The 24675-nt window shown below is 43.3% G+C and overlaps 1 protein-coding gene across 3 annotated transcripts in view; it reads right to left on the reverse strand.

Moving 5' to 3' along the window:
- LOC122919628 (protein mono-ADP-ribosyltransferase PARP14-like) overlaps positions 1-24675 on the reverse strand; it is a 185419-nt gene that overhangs the window by 13213 nt on the left and 147531 nt on the right. For all 3 annotated transcript variants that reach the window (XM_044268765.1, XM_044268781.1, XM_044268773.1), the window contains 2 exons: positions 17366-17542; positions 2901-3095 (listed from right to left, as the gene is read on the reverse strand). In XM_044268765.1, the coding sequence (XP_044124700.1) occupies positions 2929-3095; positions 17366-17542 (344 nt within the window). In that variant the 3' untranslated portion in view covers positions 2901-2928. The remainder of the gene's footprint in view (positions 1-2900; positions 3096-17365; positions 17543-24675) is intronic.

The following is a 24675-nucleotide window of genomic DNA, read 5'->3' on the forward strand; positions in this document are numbered from 1 at the left end:
CCATTATCAGACACAACCATGCCTGGTTGTAGGTTGAGTGGCAAGAGCCACAGCTCAGTCTGGTCTCATCCCCTGCCACAGCTCTACAGCGGTGTGCTGTTTGTCCCCTAAGCATATCAGCTTCAGCACGGCCTGTTGCCGCTTCGCCACTGCAGTGCTACACTGCTTCCAGCTACCGGCTGATGACTGACTGGTGCTGCACGCAGATAAATCGTAGGTGGAAGTGTTGGAGGAGGCAGAGGAGGAGAAGTGGGGTTTGGAGCCACTAACGTAGGTGCTGGCCGAAACCCTGATCGACGTAGGGCCCGCAATCCTTGGCGTCGGTAGTACCTGTGCCATCCCATGGTATGACTAGCTCCCAGCCTCCACAACATTCACCCAGTGTGCCGTCAGGGAAATGTAGCGTCCCTGGCCGAATGCACTTTTCCATGTGTTCGTGGTTAAGTGAACCTTCTCAGTAACTGTGTTGGTCAGGGCACGTGTGATGTTACGGGACACATGTTGGTGTAAGGCGGGCACTGCACACCTTGAAAAATAGTGGCAGCTGGGGACTGCGCAACGACATCAGGCTGCCGAAGGCTTCAGTGTCCACAAGCCTAAATAGCAAGATTTCCAGGGCCAATAATTTGGAAAGCTGTGCATTTTGTGCTATGGCCTGTGGGTGGGTGGCTGGGAATTTTTGCTTGCGTTCAAAGGCCTGGGGTATGGACATTTGGATGCTGCGCTGGGACACGGAAGTGGATGTGATCGCTGATGGTGCTTGCGAAGGTCCAGGTGCAGGGCAGAAGGCATCCGGACCTGCGCCTTCGACAGGGTATTGGCCAGCACGTAACATAGGGGAAGAGGAGGCAGTTGTGTGACCTGCAGACACAGATTGTGGACCCAGGCGTTTTTCCCACTTATTACGGTGCTTTGATGCTATGTGGTGGCTCATGCTGGTGGTGGTGAGGTTTGCTTGTGTTCACGCCCCGGCACACGTTGCAAACTACTATTCTTTTGTCGTCCGCACTTTCCTCAAAAAAGCATCATACTGTGGAACATCTACCCCTTGGCAAGGGAGATTTCCGCAAGGGGTTGCTCCATGAAACAGTTGTGGGCCTGTTTGGTGTGGGCCGCCTTCTCCCTTTTGGCACCCCAATGCCTCTTCCAGCCTGTTGCAGTGCTGTAGATCCCTTCCCCTCTGTACTGCTGTCCTTGCTCGGCTTGTCACCTTCCCAGGTTCGGTCAGTGACTTCATCATCCACCACCTTCTATTCTACTTACTCACTCTGATCATCCTCCTGATTTGTTGACCTAACCACAACCTCAGTGATTGACAACTGTGTTTCATCCTCTTCATCAACCTCTTGAGACAGTAATTGCGATTGACTCATTGGCAACTGTGTGTCATCATCATCCACCTCATTAAACACTAATTGCCGTTCCCCACCGTCATCTTCTTGCGACTGTGGATGCTCAAGAGGCTGGGAATCAGGGCACAAGATCTCATGTCCCTCTTCAAACGTGCTTGACGAGAGGGCCAAATCAAGTAATGGCGATGAAAAGAGGTCCTCGGAATATATGAGTGTGGGATCACTTGTTTAGCCAGACAGTACATGGTGGGAGGAAGGAGGATCAGGGTGAGGATTGTGTTGACCAGACTCCTGGCTACTGAGACGGGACTTGGTGGAAGACAGGGTGGTGCTTAACTGACTGGAAGCATTATCTGCTGCAATCCACCTGGTCGCACTGGTCTGACTTCAACAGTGGTGTCCTGCGCTGCCCTGCAAACTGGGACATGAAGCTAGGTATCGTGGATAATTGTTTTTCTTGTCCTCTGGCAGCAGGCACAGTTTCTTCCAGGGCCACGGCCTCTGCAAGCACCATCAGCATCACGGCCACTTTCCCATCCCTTTCTGCTCACCTTCTTCATTTTAAATGTGATATATGCTTGAAAGTATGTCACACGTACAGTATCGTAGGATTGGAAGTGTACGTGCAAAAAAGTTTACAAAGGTGTTTGTGATTAGGAAATGTTATACAGGACAGGTACCAAAAGTAATGTCACTGTTCGCAGTTTCTACGGAAAAAGGTACACTGGATGTCACCGATATTTTAGGGATGTGCACACTTTAAACAGGAGATGTGGCGCGGATATTTTAACTGTCCGCAGTGGCCAATTACACGGTATTTAACGCAGGATGCGCTAAAAATATATATTGCTACTGTCACACACAATAGTCCTTAAAGGGACTTTTGGGTCTCTGAAAAGTTTTTGGTATAAAAATCTTCCTATTACATTGCCTACACTGTCTGTCCCTTCCTATGCACAGCTCTCCCTAACACTGAGCAATTTAGCGCAGGTTGCACTGCAAACATATATTGCTGCTGTCACACACAATAGTCCTTACAAGGACTTTTGGGTCTCTGGAACGTTTTTGTACAAAAAATTTTTTTTTATTACACTCCCTACACTTTGTCCCTTCCTATGCTTAGCTCTCCCTGACTACGAATGAGCCGAACATGCGTCATCGGGTGCAATATAGTACCCTATGACGCGATCCGGCCAGCCAATCACTGTAATGCTAGTAGCCAACATGGCTACTGGCATTACAGTGAGGGAAGTACTTACCTGCATGTTTCTTGGCTGCGGGGTGGAGACTTGAGCATGGTGCTCGAGCACATGTGGTACACGGACGAGTACTGCCATGTGCCGAGCATCGAGATGCTCGACCTGAACAGGTGTTTGGCCGAGCATGCTCGATCATCACTATCCCTAACCCATTATTACTGATCTAGGGTGGAATTTTAAAATTCAAATGACAATTAATGAAGTTTTTTGGCACATAGATAAAATTATGAAAGAATATAATTATACGTTTGTCTCACAGGAGGCAAGAAATGGTTCTGTTTGTACTTACTATTCAGACTGCGAACGTTCTTCATTGATCAGATAAAGTACTTGTTCAGCTCAGCACAGAAAGTATGGTACATATATGGGCTATATACAACCAGCCGCACACAAGAAAGGCATTTCAGACCTGGTTTGTGTGTAACAGGTAGGATGCCTTCCATAATGCATTTAGACACATGCTCAGGACGGAACTTGCATTCACCTGTACCAAAATATAACAATATAAAAAAAGCATAACAAGCAGACATTCAAATGCCTCTTTATAGAAACATAACACTATGGCTAAAATCTGAACAATATTTCCCACATCTTCCCCTTGGTAAGAAGAGATTTTTGTCTATAAGGGCAGCCAACAGGTTGTTGAGGGGGCCACTAAGGCCTCTTTCACATGGGGGTCATGTTTTTGATCCGGATAAGATCCAGGTGCGTGGCGGGAAAATGCACAATTTTTCAGCGCAAGTGCAAAACATTGTAATGCGTTTTGCACGCGTGTGAGAAAAATCGCTATGTTAGTACCCAAATCCGAACTTCTTCACAGAAGTTCGGGTTTGGGATCGGGGTTGTGTAGATTGTATTATTTTCCCTTATAACATGGTTCTTAATACAGAATGCATAGTACAATAGGGCTTCTCTTTTGTCTTCTTTCTTCAGGACCTGGGTAAACGAACTGTGGTGATGTCACTGCGCTCATCATGTGGTCCATCACATAATACATCACCATGGTGATGGAGCATGTGACAGACCATGTGATGAGCGCAGTGACGTGACCACAGGTCCTTTTCCTGTGCACAGCAAAGGTGAAGACAGAAGAGAAGCCGGGCTGCGCGAACAAGTGGATTATAACCATGTTATAAGGGAAAATAATAATGATCGGGTCCTTGCAGATGCTTTAGATTTTCACGCAGCCCCATTCACTTCTATGGGGCCTCCTTTGCGTGAAAAACGCAAAAAATAGAGCATGCTGCGATTTTCACGCAACGCACAAGTGATGCGTGAAAATCACCGCTCATGTGCACAGCCCCATAGAAATTAATGGGTCTGGATTCAGTGCGGGTGCAATGCGTTCACCTCACGCATTGCACCCGAGGGGAAATCTCACCCGTCTGAAATGGGCCTTAGAGATCTTTTTTCCAGAACTTGTTCAGCAAAAGTGTCCTGTCCTAATGTTAGAAGAAGTAGTATTCAGGCAGGCCAAATGAAGTCGAAAAGCAAGGCACTACAATCAGATAAGACCTCTGACAAGTCACTGGATTAAAAGCATTTGGGGCATACTATATCTCTTATGAAAAGCGCCTAATCAGCTGGAGGAGTCTTATAGGCCAGGCAATGCTCCTCTTAAAAACTGGGAAGACGGTATGCAAATAAGCACTCTCCATAAGGAGATAGTATCCCCTAAATCGGGGATCAGCAACCTCCCGCACTCCAGTTGTTCAGAAACTACAACTCCTAGGATTCTTCATTCACTACTGTGGGAGTAAGAAGAACAGCCAAGCATGTTTGGGAGTTGGAGTTTCACAGCAGCTGGGGTGCCGAAGGTTGCTGATCCCTGCCTTAAATCCTGACCTAGGCCTCTCAGCCAGTACTCTCTGCTCTGCACTGATGAAGGGAAATCACCCCAAAAGCACAGTCTGCAGATGAGGTGCTGGCTTAATTATTATCCATGTCTCAAGCCTGTTTATAAAGTCGAACATTGACTTATAAGATAACTGCCTTACATCTGGTGGCTTTGGAAGCATCCTAAATTTGAGACACTGAAGTGGACAAGGGAGACAAGGGAAGAAGATTTATGATGTGGAACATCCCCCCAGAGAGAAGATCATTAACCTTTCAATGCTGGAAGTAGTAGTAGGTCTAAATATAGTCAGAGAAGAGAAGCTGTGGAGAAATATGCAGGCAAGCGGCTGAAAAGGTTACAGTGGTTTCATAGCTGTCTGAGGACTTTTCTGTGAGCTTTGCAGGAGATTATATTGAAAACGCATCCGTCCCCCATTGACTTTCAATGTAAGTCAAGACGGATCCGTTTTGACTTAGACTTTTTTTAATGAATAATGGAAACAGATCAGTTATTAACGGATACAAGCATTTGCATTATTGGTGCGGATCCGTCTGTGCAGATACAAGACGGATCCGCACAAAACGAGAGTGTGAAAGTAGCCTTAGATGCTGGAGTCGCTATTTGGGAAGCAGACAACTTCAATCAGAGTACATATAACTGCACTGTAATTACTGGCTGCTAGTGCTACATCCATGGGTCACTTGAGAGACCCAGCAATGCTGTTAGAAAGGTGCAGACCGGCTGCAGCTGGTGGTTTTTATCATGTTTTCTGCACTTTGGCTTGTTTGATTTACTGCATTTTTACTACACTGGATTAGTGCTGTATTCCCTGATAGAATCTGTAGCACAATGCTGTCAAGACCACCTGTATGGCACATGTTATAAGGTGTTATTTGATCATGTTGCACTATTCCACTTTTTGCCTTAGGATATTATTATAAGAGGCAATAGCAGTTGTTTATTTGTATTGTTTATATTTTTACAGGATATTGATACTTTGGAGAGAGTTCAGAGAAGAGCTACTAAACTGGTACATGGATTGCAGGATAAAACTTACCAGGAAAGATTAAAGGACCTTAACATGTATAGTGTTAAAGGTGTGTGAATTTTATTCTATATTTTTGTATATCTAGGATTGTAATGAGTTAACTTTTTCTACTTCCAAGTGCCCACCCACCCCCTCTTTGTTTCAAGACTGGAGGAGAGGGGGGGGGGGGGGGGGGGGCAAAGGGCTGTGCTGTGAGAGGTGTCTGTTTTCTCATCCTTGTACAGGCGTCCCAACAAGGGAGCTGTATAGAGAGTCATATAGACTGTGAAGGAGTGCATAAGCCAATTATATGGCTCGATGATATGTATATATTATTCACTGCCTATAGAGAAGCACCTGTTTGAAGTGTCACATATGACATAGGCAGTATTCTTGTTAGGATAAACTCCATTACAAAATGGCGATGGTAACCAGATGTTTATATTAGTTCACATTCCAAAGTAGGACCCAGTGCGCAGAAGCCAGGGAGGGTGCCATCTCCTCTCTCTTATCTCTTCTTCCTTTTTGACCAATGAAACAATGTTTAAGCCTCAGTGAAAGACTGCCCTCTTCTGAAGATGTACAGTACAGACCAAAAGTTTGGACACACCTTCTCATTCAAAGAGTTCTCTTTATTTTCATGACTATGAAAATTGTAGATTCACACTGAAGGCATCAAAACTATGAATTAACACATGTGGAATTATATACATAACAAAAAAGTGTGAAACAACTGAAAATATGTCATATTCTAGGTTCTTCAAAGTAGCCACCTTTTGCTTTGATTACTGCTTCGCACACTCTTGGCATTCTCTTGATGAGCTTCAAGAGGTAGTCACCTGAAATGGTCTTCCAACAGTCTTGAAGGAGTTTCCAGAGATGCTTAGCACTTATTGGCCCTTTTACCTTCACTCTGCGGTCCAGCTCACCCCAAACCATCTCGATTGGGTTCAGGTCCGGTGACTGTGGAGGCCAGGTCATCTGGCGCAGCACCCCATCACTCTCCTTCATGGTCAAATAGCCCTTACACAGCCTGTAGGTGTGTTTGGGGTCATTGTCCTGTGGAAAAATAAATGATGGTCCAACTAAACGCAAACCGGATGGAATAGCATGCCGCTGCAAGATGCTGTGGTAGCCATGCTGGTTCAGTATGCCTTCAATTTTGAATAAATCCCCAACAGTGTCACCAGCAAAGCACCCCCACACCATCACACCTCCTCCTCCATGCTTCACGGTGGGAACCAGGCATGTAGAGTCCATCCGTTCACCTTTTCTGCGTCGCACAAAGACATGGTGGTTGGAACCAAAGATCTCAAATTTGCACTCATCAGACCAAAGCACAGATTTCCACTGGTCTAATGTCCATTCCTTGTGTTCTTTAGCCCAAACAAGTCTCTTCTGCTTGTTGCCTGTCCTTAGAAGTGGTTTCCTAGCAGATATTCTACCAGGAAGGCCTGATTCACACAGTCTCCTCTTAACAGTTGTTGTAGAGATGTGTCTGCTGCTAGAACTCTGTGTGGCATTGACCTGGTCTCTAATCTGAGCTGCTGTTAACCTGCGATTTCTGAGGCTGGTGACTCGGATGAATTTATCCTCTGCAGCAGAGGTGACTCTTGGTCTTCCTATCCTGGGGCGGTCCGCATGTGAGCCAGTTTCTTTGTAGCGCTTGATGGTTTTTGTGACTGCACTTGGGGACACTTTCAAAGTTTTCCCAATTTTTCGGACTGACTGACTTTCATTTCTTAAAGTAATGATGGCCACTCGTTTTTCTTTATTTAGCTGCTTTTTTTCTTGCCATAATACAAATTCTAACAGTCTATTCAGTAGGACTATCAGCTGTGTATCCACCTGACTTCTCCACAACGCAACTGATGGTCCCAACCCCATTTATAAGGCAAGAAATCCCACTTATTAAACCTGACAGGGCACACCTATGAAGTGAAAACCATTTCAGGTGACTACCTCTTGAAGCTCATCAAGAAAATGCCAAGAGTTTGCAAAGCAGTAATCAAAGAAAAAGGTGGCTACTTTGAAGAACCTAGAATATGACATATTTTCAGTTGTTTCACACTTTTTTGTTTGGTATATAATTCCACATAGTTTTGATGCCTTCAGTGTGAATCTACAATTTTCATAGTCATGAAAATAAAGAAAACTCTTTGAATGAGAAGGTGTTTCCAAACTTTTGGTCTGTACTGTATATACGCTTACCCCATGTAATAAAAGTTAGAAATTGCTTTGACCAACTTCTGTGTCAGTGTCCAGTCTCTCAACCATGCGTGGATATTAACCCCCTTGGGGGGTACATTGATTTGGAGCACCAGAGTGCATCTAAAATGCTCTAATTTAGGGCTACTTTGTCAATAGCTTGGAAGAAAGATGAGACAGAGGGAATATGATAGAAACTTAAATACATAAAGGGAATCAACAAGGTAAAAGAGGAGAGAATATTTAAAAGAAAAAAAACTGCTACAAGAGGACATAGTTTTAAATTAGAGGGGCAAAGGTTTAAAAGTAAGATCAGGAAGTATTACTTTACTGAGAGAGTAGTGGATGCATGGAATAGCCTTCCTGCAGAAGCGGTAGCTGCAAATACAGTGGAGGAGTTTAAGCATGCATGGGATAGGCATAAGGCCATCCTTCATATAAGATAGGGCCAGGGAATATTCATAGTAATCAGTATATTGGGCAGACTAGATGGGCCAAATGGTTCTTATCTGCCGACACATTCTATGTTTCTATAATAATGTTTTAATTTCCAATATCATATTTCTTTTATTTTTTTACTATTTTTCTATCTTCCTATGACAGTGTTCCTCAACTCCAGTCCTCAGGGCCCACCTGACAAGTTTTTAGGATTTCTTTAGTAATGAGCAGGTGATTTTCTGCATTTTCCGCTTTATAAGACACCACTTTGTCCCCCTAAAAGTGGTGTTAAAATGGCTGTGCGTTTTAGAAAGCAAATAGTGCAATTTTTACATGGCACATCGCAGGAAGTGCTGTATAGGGGCCTGCGATGTACCAGTTACAGTTAAGCGCTATCATGCGCGATGGGAGGAGGGGCTGGAGGCTGGTAACTGCTGTTGCACTCGCGACGGGGCCCGCTGCAGTCACTGTACTCCATTACACTACGCCCCCGCTCACAGCAGTCTGCACATATAAATCCCTGCCTTCTATATCGCTGTATACACAGCGCTCAACGAGGGTGCCCGGCCGCACCTCTCGCCGTCCGGTGCCCAGCGCCGCCTTCCCTGTCTTCAGCGCCGCCTCCGCAATCCTCCCCGTCCCTCTGGCAGATCCGGGACGTGCGCACTAGGCTCAGCCTGATGCACCCGTGCGGACTCCAGGCAGCGGCTTCGTTGAGCGAAGTGCGCATGCGGCGAGGGGTGCGGCCGGGCACCCTGTATTAACGAACCTCCCCTTGGGCACCTTAAGTGAGTGATTGACAGGTTATAAAAAACAGTTTTTTGGGCAAATAGAGTAACAGTGAGGTTTAACCACTTCAGCCCCGCTAGGTGAAACCCCCTTCATGACCAGAGCACTTTTTACACTTCGGCACTACACTACTTTCACCGTTTATCGCTCGGTCATGCAACTTACCATACAAATGAATTTTACCTCCTTTTCTTCTCACTAATAGAGCTTTCATTTGGTGGTATTTCATTGCTGCTGGCATTTTTACTTTTTTGTTATTAATCAAAATGTAACGATTTTTTTGCAAAAAAATGACATTTTTCACTTTCAGCTGTAAAATTTTGCAAAAAAAACGACATCCATATATAAATTTTTCGCCAAATTTATTGTTCTACATGTCTTTGATTAAAAAAAAAATGTTTGGGCAAAAAAAAAAATGGTTTGGGTAAAAGTTATAGCATTTACAAACTATGGTACAAAAATGTGAATTTCCGCTTTCTGAAACAGCTCTGACTTTCTGAGCACCTGTCATGTTTCCTGAGGTTCTACAATGCCCAAACAGTAGAAAAACCCCACAAATGACCCCATTTCGGAAAGTAGACACCCTAAGGTATTCGCTGATGGGCATAGTGAGTTCATAGAACTTTTTATTTTTTGTCACAAGTTAGCGGAAAATGATGATGATTGTCTCATATTCCACTAACTTGCGACAAAAAATAAAAAATTCTAGGAACTCACCATGCCCCTCACAGAATACCTTGGGGTGTCTTCTTTCCAAAATGGGGTCACTTGTGGGGTAGTTATACTGCCCTGGCAATTTAGGGGCCCAAATGTGTGAGAAGAACTTTGCAATCAAAATGTGTAAAAAATGACCGGTGAAATCCAAAAGGTGCACTTTGGAATATGCGCCCCTTTGCCCACCTTGGCAGCAAAAAAGTGTGACACATCTGGTATCGCCGTACTCAGGAGAAGTTGGGGAATGTGTTTTGGGGTGTCATTTTACATATAACCATGCTGGGTGAGAAAAATATCTTGGTCAAATGCCAACTTTGTATAAAAAAATGGGAAAAGTTGTCTTTTGCCAAGATATTTCTCTCATCCAGCATGGGTATATGTAAAATGACACCCCAAAACACATTCCCCAACTTCTCCTGAGTACGGCGATACCAGATGTGTCACACTTTTTTGCAGCCAAGGTGGGCAAAGGGGCACATATTCCAAAGTGCACCCTTCAGATTTTGCAGGCCATTTTTTTACACATTTTGATTGCAAGGTACTTCTCACACATTTGGGCCCCTAAATTGCCAGGGCAGTATAACTACGCCACAAGTGACCCCATTTTGGAAAGAAGACACCCCAAGGTATTCCGTGAGGGGCACGGCGAGTTCCTAGAATTTTTTTTTTTTTGTCACAAGTTAGCGGAAAATGATGATTTTTTTTTCTTCTCTTTTTTCCTTACAAAGTCTCATATTCCACTAACTTGCGACAAAAAATAAAAAATTCTAGGAACTCGCCATGCCCCTCACGGAATACCTTGGGGTGTCTTCTTTCCAAAATGGGGTCACTTGTGGCGTAGTTATACTGCCCTGGCAATTTAGGGGCCCATATGTGTGAGAAGTACTTTGCAATCAAAATCTGTAAAAAATGACCGGTGAAATCCGAAAGGTGTGAGAGGGGGGGGGGGGGGTGATCAATGACAGGGGGGTGATCACCCATATAGACTCCCTGATCACCCCCCTGTCATTGATCACCCCCCTGTAAGGCTCCATTCAGATATCCGCATGATTTTTACGGATCCATGGATACATGGATCGGATCCACAAAACACATGCAGACGTCTGAATGGAGCCTTACAGGGGGGTTATCAATGACAGGGGGTGATCAGGGTGATCACCCCCCTGTCAATGATCACCCCCCTCTAAGGTTCCATTCAGACATCCGCATGATTTTTTACGGATCCATGGATACATGGATCGGATCCACAAAACGCATGCGGACGTCTGAATGGAGCCTTACAGGGGGGTTATCAATGACAGGGGGTGATCAGGGTGATCACCCCCCTGTCACTGATCACACCCCCTGTAAGGCTCCATTCAGACATCCGCATGATTTTTTACGGATCCATGGATCGGATCCACAAAACGCATGCGGACGTCTGAATGGAGCCTTACAGGGGGGTTATCAATGACAGAGGGTGATCACCCCCCTGTCACTGATCACACCCCCTGTAAGGTTCCATTCAGACATCCGCATGATTTTTTACGGATCCATGGATACATGGATCGGATCCACAAAACGCATGCGGACGTCTGAATGGAGCCTTACAGGGGGTTTATCAATGACAGGGGGTGATCAGGGTGATCACCCCCCTGTCACTGATCACCCCCCCTGTAAGGCTCCATTCAGACGTCCGCATGATTTTTACGGATCCATGGATACATGGATCGGATCCGTAAAAATCATGCGGACGTCTGAATGGAGCCTTACAGGGGGGTGATCAATGACAGGGGGGTGATCAATGACAGGGGGTGATCAGGGAGTGTATATGGGTGATCACCCGCCTGTCATTGATCACCCCCCTGTAAGGCTCCATTCAGACGTCCGTATGCTTTTTGCGGATCCGATCCATGTATCCGTGGATCCGTAAAAATCATACGGACGTCTGAACGGAGCCTGACAGGGGGGTGATCAATGACAGGGCGGTGATCAATGACAGGGGGGTGATCAGGGAGTTTATATGGGGTGATCATGGGTGATCAGGGGTTTATAAGGGGTTAATAAGTGACGGGGGGGGGGGTGTAGTGTAGTGTAGTGTGGTGTTTGGTGCGACTGTACTGACCTACCTGAGTCCTCTGGTGGTCGATCCTAACAAAAGGGACCACCAGAGGACCAGGTAGGAGGTATATTAGACGCTGTTATGAAAACAGCGTCTAATATACCTGTTAGGGGTTAAAAAATTCGGATCTCCAGCCTGCCAGCGAGCGATCGCCGCTGGCAGGCTGGAGATCCACTCGCTTACCTTCCGTTCCTGTGAGCGCGCGCGCCTGTGCGCGCGCGTTCACAGGAAATCTCGCGTCTCGCGAAAAGACGCGTATATGCGTCCAGGAGGAATAAAGCAACCACCTCCCGGACGCATATACGCGTACAGCGGTCGGGAGGTGGTTAATAAGGCCAGCTTAGGATTCTTCTTATTAGTCTGGACATGAGCATATGTTTAGGTTAGAGGGGTTAAATCTGATGACAGAATCCCCATGTAAAAAAAAATAAATAAAAAAATAAAAAAAAAAAAAAAATATTCAAAAATAAACATTTATGTTATTGTCACGTCCATGACGGCCGGCTCTATAAATATATCACATGATCCACCCTGTCCACACCATGAAAAAATAAAAACTGTCAAAAAGAGCCATTTTTGTCACCTAACACCAAGTGATAAAAAAGACATATGCTCCACAAAATGGTACCAATAAAACCGTCACCTCATCCAGCAAAAAATGAGCCCCAACATAAGAAAATTGCTCAAAAAACAAAACAAAACATAGCTCTCAGAACATGGAGACATTAAAACATATTTTTTTTTGTTTGAAAAATGTTATTATTGTGTTAAAGTGAAATAAATAGAAAAAAGTATACATATTATGTATCGTCGCGTCTGTAACGACTAACTCTATAAAAATATCACATGACCTATCCCCTTTTAATTTTTTTAAAAGTGGCAAAAAAAGAAATTTATTGCCATCTTACATCACTACAAATTGCAACACCAAGCGATCAAAAAGGCGTATGCCCCCTAACATAGTACTAATCAAACCGTCACCTCATCCCGCAAAAAATTAGACCCTATCTAAGACAATCGGTCAAAAAATAAAAGACTCTCCAACAATAATAATATGACAATGGAGACACTAAAATATATATATTTTTTGCTCCAAAACTGCTATTATTGTGTAAAACTTAAATAAATAAGAAAAAGTATACATACTAGGTATTGCCACGTCCGTAACGATCTGCACTATAAAAATGTCACATGATATAGCCCCTCAGGTGAACGTTGTAAAGGTAAATAAATAAAAACTGTGCTAAAACAACCAATTTTTTGGTCACCTTGCTCCATAAAGTGGAATAATGAATGATCAAAAAGTAATTTGTACTCAAAAATAGTACCAATAAAAACGTCAACTATTCCTGCAAAAAAATCGAGCCCCTGCACAAGACCATCAGCAGAAAAAAAATAAAAATAATATGGCGTTCAGAAAATGGAGACACAAAAGCATACCATCACTGAACAAGAACATTTTACTTTTATTTATATGCAGATAAAATAGTAACAAACCCCAAGCTTATATCTATTATAGGTAAGTATGATGACCTATATCTGATGCCTGCACTGAGGATACAACATCAGCACAGTAAAAATAATACAATATCAGCAAGGAAAAAGTAACCCGCCTATCATCTGTAACTCATGGTTACTTGCATACAGATGGTCTCAGGATGTTAGAAGACTCACACATCACCAGGTTGTCCCTGCTAAATAAACAATCTTCCTGACGCGTTTCCGCAAAAGTAGATATCCAAATGGTTCATCAGGGTCCTTTTTTATCTTGGTGCCCTTATCATATGTGTCTTATTATTTGCAGCATTTTTGCATCAACAAAACGCTGTCCCCTGATGAACCATTTGGATATCTCCTTTTGGGGAAACGCATCGGCAAGATTGTTTATTCAACAGGGGCATCTAAAGAATCTGAGGGTTTAGCCACCGAGAAGTGGGGTCGCCCCTTTCAGGGCGGGTGCTCTGCTCTTAGGCAGAGATAGCCGGCAGGGATAACCCAGGGAAAGAAGATCTTCCCCACCCAATTTTCTCGGCTGCAGGCCCACAGACAACCTGGTGATGTGTAACCGTGAGTCTTCTAACATCCTGAGACTATCTGTATGCAAGTAACTGAGTTTTTACCAAATAACTGCTGGTTATCTTTTGCATCTTTGTAGGGTCTATCATAAATGCAGATGATAGGCGGGTTACTTTTTCCTTGCTGATATTGTATTATTTTTACTGTGCTGATGTTGTATCCTCAGTGCAGGCATCAGATATAGGTCATCATACTTACCTATAATAGATATAAGCTTGGGGTTTGTTACCATTTTATCTGCATATAAATAAAAGTTACATTTTAGGGGTTCTTGTTCAGTGATGGCTTCTTAATTTCCCCTACGCATCTTACATGTCTGTGAAAGACACAAACATAATTTTATTTTTAAAAATGCTTTATTATGTAAAACTGAAACAAACAAAGAAAGAAGACATATTTGATATAATTGCGTCTATAACAACCTGCTCTATTAAAATAGCACATAATCTAACCTGTCAGATGAATGTTGTAAAAAATAAAAACCGTGCCAAAACAGCCATTTTTGGTCACCTTACCTCACAAAAAAACTTAATATAGAGCAATCAAAAATCATATGTACCCCAAATTAGTACCAATAAAACTGGCACCTTATCCCCTAGTTTCCAAAATGGGGTCACTTTTGGGGAGTTTCTACTGTAAGGGTGAATCAGGGGGGCTTCAAATGGGACATGGCATCTAAAAACCAGTTCAGCAAAATCTGCCTTCCAAAAACCATATGGCACTCTTTTTCTTCTGCGCCCTGCCGTGTACCCTTACATCAGTTTACGACCACATGTGGGGTGTTTCTGTAAACTGCAGAATCAGGGTAATAAATATTGAGTTTTGTTTGGCTGTTAACCCTCGATGTGTTAAAGAAAAAAAATTGAAAATTCTAAGCCTTCTAAACATCTTAAAAAAAAAAAAATGACTACCAGGTTGTTTGCATCCTAGTGGATGTCCTGGAATTCATTTATATGGTAAAAAGAGGTATACCTTGCTTTGTTATCTGTAATCTATGAATGTGCTACTGGTGTCCTTATTACTATTCCAGCGGCTGCGTCCGCTACCTTCGCTTTATATATGTCTTAAAAACTTAAAGGGCTTCTGTCAGCCCACTAAACCGTTTTTTTTTTGTTTGGGTTAATAATAATCCCTACACTGCGAGCTCCCTATACATAAGCTAAATATTAATTTTTGTTCAGTAGATTTAGTTAAAAAGCTATTTTTATAATATGTAAATTACCTTGCTACCAGCAAGTAGGGCGGCTACTTGCTGGTAGCAGCCGCATCCTCCGCTCCTAATGAATCCCCCTCCGCTGTGTGATTGACAGGGCCAGGGAACGGGATCGTTCTCTGCTGGCCCTGTTTGAATTCAAAATATCGCGCCTGCGCCGTACCTGTCTTTAATCGGCGCAGGCGCACTGAGAGACGCTCTCTCGGCCGCTCCATCCTCAATGCGCCTGCGCCAGGTGTAGATGTGACGTCATCGGCGCAGGCGCATTGAGGATGGAGCGGCCGAGAGAGCCTCTCAGTGCGCCTGCGCCGATTAAAGACAGGTACGGCGCAGGCGCGATATTTTGAATTCAAACAGGGCCAGCAGAGAACGATCCAGTTCCCTGGCCCTGTCAATCACACAGCGGAGGGGGCGTCATTAGGAGCGGAGGATGCGGCTGCTACCAGCAAGTAGCTGCCCTACTTGCTGGTAGCAAGGTAATTTACATATTATAAAAATAGCTTTTTAACTAAATCTACTGAACCAAAATGAATATTTAGCTTATGTATAGGGAGCTCGCAGTGTAGGGATTATTATTAACCAAAAAAAATAAAAACGGTTTAGTGGGCTGACAGAAGCCCTTTAATAAAAAACTATTGGATTAAAAAATAAAATGACATTTACAAAATTACGCCAACATAAAGTAGACATATGGGGAATGTTAAGTAATAAATATTTTATGAGGTATCACTTTCTGTTTTTAAAAGCAGAGAAAAAGAAATTTTGAAAATTGCTAATTTTTCTAAATTTTGGGTAAATTTGGGATTTTTTTCATAAATAAAGGTAAAATATATTGACTCAAATTTATGACTATCATGAAGTACAATGTGTCACGAAAAAACAGTCTCAGAATGGCTTGGATAAATAAAAGTGTTCTAAAGCCTGGTAAGGAAGGGGGTAAATGGCCCGGTCTAGAAGTGGTTAAACTAATCACCTATAGTAGTACTCACTCAATGCAGTGAGCAGGCCGGCAGGGTCATGTCACTCACTCAGTCAAGCTCCTCCTACTTCATTAATGAAACTGGCAGAGCAGGAGCGTAACTGAGTGAGTGACGTGACGCTGCCGGCCTGCCCACTGCTTTGGTAGTGAGTACTACCACAGGTGATTAGTTTAACAAAACAGCGCCACTGCTTGAGGATGAAATGAATATACTTTACATGTGAAGACTGCTGTGAGCGGGGCCTGGTGTAATGGGGTCACTATTCACACAGGGACATGAGGGTACACAATAACTTAATACTGTGACACATAGGGCCATAAAAGGACCAGCAAAAGGTGCCACATGTGTCTCAACCACAGATTCCCCTATAACAGTGTCAACCACAGATCCCCATAAAAGTGTGTCATCCACAGATCCCCATAAAAGTGTGTCATCCACAGATCCCCCATAATATTGCGTCATTCAGCGATCCTCTATAACAGTGTCATAACACAGGCCACCATTAGTTCAAAACCCACCAAAAGCACACTTTTTGGTTCAAAATGTATTTTTCTAATTTTCCTCCTCCAAAAACTAGGTGCGTCTGATCATCAGGTGCGTCTTATAAAGCGAAAAATGCATCAGGACTTATTACAGGTATTATTTTTTAAGGATATTCTGAAATCATTACCGGCAGGTGGGCATGGAGGACTGGAGTGGAGGAACGCTGCTCTAGAAGACTTGAACATGCAAGCCCTTGATCACTTCACTACTTAAGTATACACCCTGCCTCTGGCAGCATGTCATAGCAGGACTACAATTAAAAGTGTGGGGACCTTCACTAGACTCCTGGTTGCCATGTCAAATGCTAGGTAACCCACAATTGCATTGTGGGGGAGGCAATTAGGGGACAGACAGAGCCACCCTCCCTCTGTTTAACTGCTCGTATGCTGTATCTGCCGACAGTCGTATCTGAACTTTTAAATGCCCTGAATTGTAGTTATCTCCAATCTTAGCCACTGCAGACGGTTGTCAGATGTATAACATAGCTGATACCTGCCATTCCTGAGCCCGCTCCAAACTTGTTTCTGACCTACCTTCTGATTTCCTTCCAACGTTCGCCATACGTGCACAATAAATGTAGGTAAGGCATTAAAACCTTAATCCCAAATGGATTACACTTGATTGCTGAGTGATCCTAGCAGTGGAAAACCCCTTGAATTGTCTTATTATTGGAGAAACATTCTAGCAAAAAGATTGTCTGAAGCAGATAACCCCTTTAGGTTGCATTCAGACAGCTATTGCAAATCTTGCACCATTTTTCTCTATTTCAATGCTTCTTTTATATTCTCACAACACACATCAAGGTGCATTGTCGACAACTTATCTTACCTGTTCCAATAGCTGGGATAGCCACAGACTCCAGTCCCAAATGTTCACATGTATTTAGGATTTCTGTGACAAGTTCACAGATTTTGTTCAAGGAACCACCACAGTTACCGTGTAAAATATAGCCACACAACAGTTCACCCGCTGTGGTCACAACTAACTTCTTTCCAGTGTTGTGGCCTGAAATATGTGAGCAGAAACATGTGAGCAAGGATATACAAAAAGAGACAATGTAAGCTTATTCACAAAAGATATGCTATATGGTTGCTATAATGGGGAGGTGCACCACTTGCTTAATATATGCTGGAAATTCTGCATACTCATATACCAGATTGTATAGAAACCAGTTCTGACACACCCTTTCTTCCCTTGGGGCACAGCCCGGTTTTTTGTGGGGCTTTCCTGACTGGTGGTGGTGTGTGGCGTGATTCTAGGCAGGTAGAAGGTGGAGGGCCCGGCGGATGCAGGGAGGCAATGACCAGGCCGGCTTAGTTAAAACAGATAAGTCTCTTTAGGTAGTAGGCAAATATATCACAGAGTAGGCTTTTCCTAAAGGCTGTGTTTCAGGTGGTGGCTACTATGGTGGTTCTCCCTGAGTCTCCTTGTATAGATACAAGCAATCTACCAAATTGACTAAGCGAGCAATTTCTCTTAATATTTTTCTGTAATGTCCAACTGTGGGGTGCAGTCCTACAATGGATGATGAATGAGAACAATATAGTCCAAACAATGTGCAGTAAAGTCTGTATGCTTGGGTTACCGTTCACTACCAGCGCCGTACATGTACAAATATGGCATCTGCTTGCGCATGTTTCAAACAGCAGATACCGATTGCAGTCATTAAAGGCCTTAGATGCTGTGATCAAGTGAGATCACACCATCTAAAAGGGTGAAAAACCTGGGCTTCTTACCGACATCCTCGGCGGCGAATAAGGATAAATAAATACATAAATACCAAAAAATATAAACATCATGGGCATCACCGCGACCGAAAACGCCCGTACTATTAAAATATAAAAATACGTTACCAATATGGCGAATAGCGTAATAGAAAAAAGGGTCCAAATGGCCAATTTGACATTTTTTCATGGCTTCTCTTACCCCAATTTTTTTTAATAAAATGTGATAAAAATTTGCACACACTCCAAAATGGTATCAATAAAAACTACAGCTTGTCCGGCAGAAAGTGAGCCCCCACATAGCTCAGTAGATATAACTATAAAAAAAGTTATGGGGGTCAGAATATGGTGATGTAAGAAAACTATTATTTTTTTCAAAGTTTAAATTTATTTTGACACTATTCAGACATAAAAAAGGACACTGGTCAGTTTTGCCACAAACAGAATGGCATGGGAACAAAACCCACAAAACGGTGGAGGAATTGCGTTTTTTTTTCCAATTCCACACCATTTGGATTTTTTTTCCTGCTTCCCACTACATTGTATGCCATATTAAATGGTGGCATTAAAAATTACAACTTGTCCTACAAAAAATAAGCCCTTATACAGCTATGTGAAAAATAAAAAAGCTATAGCTCAAGGAATACAGGGAAGAAAAATGAAACCGCAAAAACGAAAAAACCTCCGGTATCCTAAGGATTAAATAGTCCTCAACCCTCTGTAAAAAAAGTTTGTTTCTCTCTCAGCTGTTAGTTCTTAGCACAGTTGTTTTAATGGCTGCTTGAAATCACACAGGGATGATGTCTCCCTGTAAAAATTCTGCTTTAGCTACGCACAGGCTTCTGTCTTGGCCTTCTTATCAGCAGCACACATTGAACAGGTCTTCTCTCGATCCGCTTACCAGGAATTCTAAAACAAGGGAAAGTGGGACCAGCCCACCACCGGCAACTATCACTAAGGACTACCTGTTAACTATTTTCTTCCCATATACAGCCTTTTAAACTATATAGTGCATAGATAAGTCACTTTAGCCATTTGTACAACTGAAAGTACATAGCATCACAGTAAGTATTTTGACAACTTTAGTAGTAAACCATTTGAAAACTTTAGCAGTGAACCATAGTACATTATAGCACTAACCTTTTAATCAGCAATCTGATATTAACAACCTATCCTGAGGATAGGTCATCAATATAGGAGAGCCCGGAGAACCCCTTTAAAAATGTGGAAAAACAGACTATAACATTTTCCTGGACCAAAAAAATCCTAAAATACGCAAAAAAGACATAAAAATAAAGCCTTAGATATCATTCGAGATGAGTGAATTTCTCAAAAATTTCCCAAAAAGATTTGCTTTGATCTGAATTTATTGGCAATGAATCGCATTAAAAACAATTATTTCCGGGCGTGGGGTGTAGAACACTGTGCCTTGCAGTAACACGCATAGGGAGAGTGTGCTGTGGTAGTGAAATACTGTGATACGTATGACATGCAGATGGCGTCGCTCTTATTTGGGCAGTCACAGGGCCAAAACCAACAAAGAAAAAAAACTCAAGTATGAACTCAGCCTTACAGGTCGATGTTAGCGTCAAGAAGAAGCGCATTCCTTTGACACCGTCGTCAGCTGATTCCACATAGATGTAAACAGAACCTGTTCTATTAAACGCTTATACAATTAGAGCCCCCCCCCCCCCCCCGACAAATTGGAGAGGGTCTCAGCAGTAAGTTTGTGTTGACGTCCCTGATTATTTTGCCCCTCCTCTGATCCGTCAGAACAATAACCCACAAAAAATGGATCCTGTCTGTGGAGCATACTCCTTCACTCGATCAGCATTTGCTCAAAATTCCATCAGTATTGCTAATGCCAAAAAAACAGGAGTGGATCTAAAACAGAGATGACACGTGAATGGACTATTTGCATGTCTTCTGTGTTTTGTACCCACTCCTGCTTTTGGCAACCAAATCATAAGCCAATTCTGATTGAAACATACAGGCCTTACAGCTGCTACACAGACAGGATCCGTTGTGCGTCTCATTGTTCCTTTCTTCTGACAGATCAGAAGAAATCATTCCAAAAAAATATTTCTCTCCACCTGGAGACGAATCCTGTCAAGATTGATGCAAGTGCGGTATCGGCTGCTCATCGAGCCAGATACTTCTGGGGGAACCTGCCTGGCATGAACAGGCCTCTAGTAGCTACAAACAATGAGAAGACAAAGCTTTAAGATAGCTTGGAGCCCGGAAGAGTCTCAAAGTTTATCAAGATTGAAACCATAACTACCAGCCCCTGGTCTCTTAGTCAGGGAAAACCTCACAAGTGCCCAGTCATCATGGATGGGAAGGAGGACATCCTGTGGTGCACGGAGATGGAGAGGGTCTTCGGATTCCGGACGTCTCCCGACAGCAGCTCCTAGGAAGGTCATCCGGCATCTATTCAGCCCACTGAAGGATTATTTTTAAAATGTGTAGAAGCCACACAGGGCCCCCATGCTGTAGATTTATCATGGAGACATCATGGAGATTTTATCGCATATAACTACAGAGCTGAACGCTGAATAAATTTAGTTTTTCGACCGAAATATGTAAATAAATATTTTACCGCATACGACAGCGCTGAACAAATTAAGTTTTTTTTACCAAAATACTTCAATAAATATTTTATTACATATGACGGCAACAGTGAAGGCTGAATAAATTTAGTTTTTTGACCGAAATACATCAATAAAGATTTTACCACATATAACTGCAGCGCTGAACGCTGAATAAAATTAGTTTTTAAACTGAAATACGTCAAAGATTTTACCACATATAACTGTGCAGTACGCAGCCCTACAGGGTATTGTGATGGTGAGGTCACGGTTACTTAGGCAAACGAGGGTTGCTCTGGGTTACTCACAGTTTCTTGAAAAACCCTAGGCAGGCATACAGCAGTGATGGAGATGCTGGCACACGGGTCCTCTGGGGCACTCTCTGTGTATAGGGACCAGGCCTGATGGTAGGTGAGGTGCCCTGGGTGTTGCAGGTTTAATGTGACGGTGGCAAGATCCCTTTAAGATTCGTGACGCCAGTGGCGGTAACGGTGGCACACCAATTTATGATAGGAATAATTGAGTAACACGATGTTGTGGTGGTGAACCAAAACTTCCCTTTACTGGAAACAGTCAACTATTTACAGTCTGGGTTCAGTTCCACATGCAAACAGGTTGTTACAGGCAGGCTTTCACAAATGGCAGGCACAATGTTCTTGCAAGATACTCAGAGGGTTAAAACGCTTACAGACCAGGCTGCACTTTTCCTCAGAATCCTGTCTATCTTTAGCCCAAGGCCCGTATGTCCTACTGATGGCTTTATCCTTGGTTAGGGAAACTTCCTCAGGTATATACATATATATATATATATATATATCCTTGCATTAAGTAGATCCTTCTGCCCTTCAGCTCTCTGGTTCAGCTGGAAACACTTCTGCTCTGCTCTGCACTTTGTGGGAACTGCAGGTTTCTCAGGAGGTAACTCTTCCCCTAGGGACAAACTTCTGAGCTACACTTGCTCAGGAACCTCAGGCAGGCTAGACTGCACTCACTAGCCTCCTGGACTACTCTCCCCTCCTCTTTCCTGTCTGGGCCTAACTATATACTAGGGGTTCCCTAGCTCCCTCTACTGTCTAGGAGGAGGAACTACACCCTAACAGGCCTGATACAGGAAATGCACAGGGAAAATCACATAAAGCATCATATAAAATACAATGGCCATATTAACCCTTGTGTAGTGCCCGCATTTACCTAGTGGGACATTACAACTGCAGCGCTGAACAATTTTTTTTTTTTAACCAAAATACGTAATAAAAGGTTTTACCACATATAACTACAACACTAAACGCTGAATACATTTCGTTTTTTTGACCGAAATACATCAATAAAGACTTTACCACATATAACTGCAGCGCTGAACAAAATTAGTTTTTTGACCAAAATATGTCACAAAAGGTTTTACCACATATAACTACAGCGCTGAACAAGTTTAGTTTTTCGACCAAAATCCGTCAATAAGAAGGTAGCAGATCTCCGTAAGACTCTTTCTCACTTTCAAGTGACCGGTTCAGCTTGCGTTCATGGAGTTTGTTCTGAACCTAAGATCTCGCTCCCGGGGGTAGTTCTCCGGGGGTAGTGAGAATTTTGTGCGTTTTAGAGAGGCTTGCAAACTCCATTTTCGCCTTCTTCCCCATTCCTCTGGTGATGAGGAACGGAGGGTGGGGATCACTATATCGCTGCTCAGGGGTAACGCTCAGACGTGGGCCTTTTCGCTGCCGGTGGGGGCACGGCCTGGCTTGCCCAATGCTAAGACGCTGGCACAGGCATTTATTGATCACATTGTCAAATTGCGTGGTATTCCTTCAGACATAGTCTCTGATAGGGGCACGCAGTTTGTTTTCAGATTCTGGAAAGCTTTCTGTTCTCGCTTGGGGGTTCGGTTGTCATTCTCTTCTGCTTTCCACCCACAGTCGAATGGCCAGACAGAGCGCGTCAATCAGAATCTGGAGACATATCTGCGCTGTTTTGTGGCGGAGAATCAGGAGGATTGGTGTACTTTTTTGTCCCTTGCTGAGTTTGCTTTAAATAACCGTCGTCAGGAGTCCTCTGATAAGTCACCATTTTTTGGTGCATATGGGTTTCATCCGCAGTTTGGGACATTCTCGGGAGAGGGGTCTTCTGGTTTACCTGATGAGGACAGATTCTCCTCGTCTTTGTCATCTATTTGGCAAAAGATTCAAGATAATCTAAAGAGCATGAGTGAGAGATATAAGCGTGTGGCGGATAAGAGACGTGTGCCTGGTCTGGACCTGAATGTTGGTGATCTGGTGTGGTTGTCTACTAAGAATATCAAATTGAAGGTTCCCTCCTGGAAGTTGGGTCCTAAGTTTATTGGGCCTTACAAAATCTAGTCTGTCATCAATCCTGTTGCCTACAGTCTTGATCTTCCTCAGACTTGGAAGATCCATAATGTTTTTCATAAGTCCTTATTAAAACCTTATGTCCAACCCATTGTACCCTCGTCTTTGCCTCCTCCTCCGATTATGGTTGATGGTAATCTTGAATTTCAGGTCTCTAGGATTGTGGATTCTCGTGTTGTCCGCGGTTCTCTCCAGTACCTCGTTCATTGGGAGGGTTATGGTCCTGAGGAGAGGATGTGGGTCCCAGTGACGGACATTAAGGCCACTGGTCTCATCAGGGCTTTCCATAGGTCCCATCCTGAGAAGGTGGGCTCTGAGTGTCCGGAGTCCACTCGTAGAAGGAGGGGTACTGTCACCACCAGACATCTGAGAAGCTCTGACAGATGCCTTTCAGAACCTCCTCCTTGAGCTTCCTTTGTTTTGTTTTCAGTTCCTCATCTCGTTACCCTCTCTCAGCTGTCATGTAGTTGTACTGATTGCATCCCTTTAAATTCCTCCCCATAGGGCATCAGGGTGCGGTTTATATTTCTTCCTGGAGTGTGTGTGCATGCTGATCCTACTTCTCAGTCTTCTACAAGATAAGTGTTGTGCATTCATTTGTGTTTTTATGTTTGCTGGATCCCAGGTGACCCTGACTCCCTCCGTATCTAGTGTAGGGGGCCGGTGGTCGTGTCCCCTCACTATTGTAGGGTGTTCAGGTGTTATACAGTCGAGGTACGGGGATATGCGATCATCTACCGTTGGGATTTTCGCATAGGCTGAGCAGTAAGGGAGAGAGCCAGGTCTTATGCAGGGGTCTCCCTTTTTGTTCCTTAGTTTTGGATCCAGTGAGTCGTATATTTCAGACAGAAATACGTCAATAAAGACTTTACCACATATAACTGCAGCGCTGAACAAAATTTGTTTTTTGCCCGAAATACATCACAAAAGGTTTTACCACATATAACTACAGCGCTGAACAAATTTAGTTTTTCGACCAAAATACGTCAATAAGGATTTTACCGCAAATAACCGCAGCGCTGAACGCTGAATAAGATTTGTTTTTCAAATTGAATTTCGATTCAAATTCTACTTTGTCAGCTTCAATTCGCTCATCTCTAGATATCACCAAAAAAGGTCTAAAAAATATTTACAAAACTGAACAGAATTTTTTTTATGGCTTTCAAAATACTAAAATACAATGCGCCTAATCAGAAAAGGGCCAAATGGCCCCGTCTTAAACTGGTTAAAGGGATTTTCTGAGATTACTATGGTCAGATCTGCTCATGTAGTTGCTTACCTCTTGTACATCTTCCACATTATATTTTCAATTTGGACTCTCCTCACCAGTTTTTACCATGTAAATAAATCACTCAGTTTTTTTCCATCCTGTATGTTACACTTCCTGTTGCTGTATCCAACCAACCCCATGTTGCACTTTACCCTGCCACAGCTCCAGCACCAGCCCTAACAATGCTGGTTACATA

Source organism: Bufo gargarizans, chromosome 1, assembly GCF_014858855.1.
Source record: "Bufo gargarizans isolate SCDJY-AF-19 chromosome 1, ASM1485885v1, whole genome shotgun sequence".
NCBI lineage: Eukaryota > Metazoa > Chordata > Amphibia > Anura > Bufonidae > Bufo > Bufo gargarizans.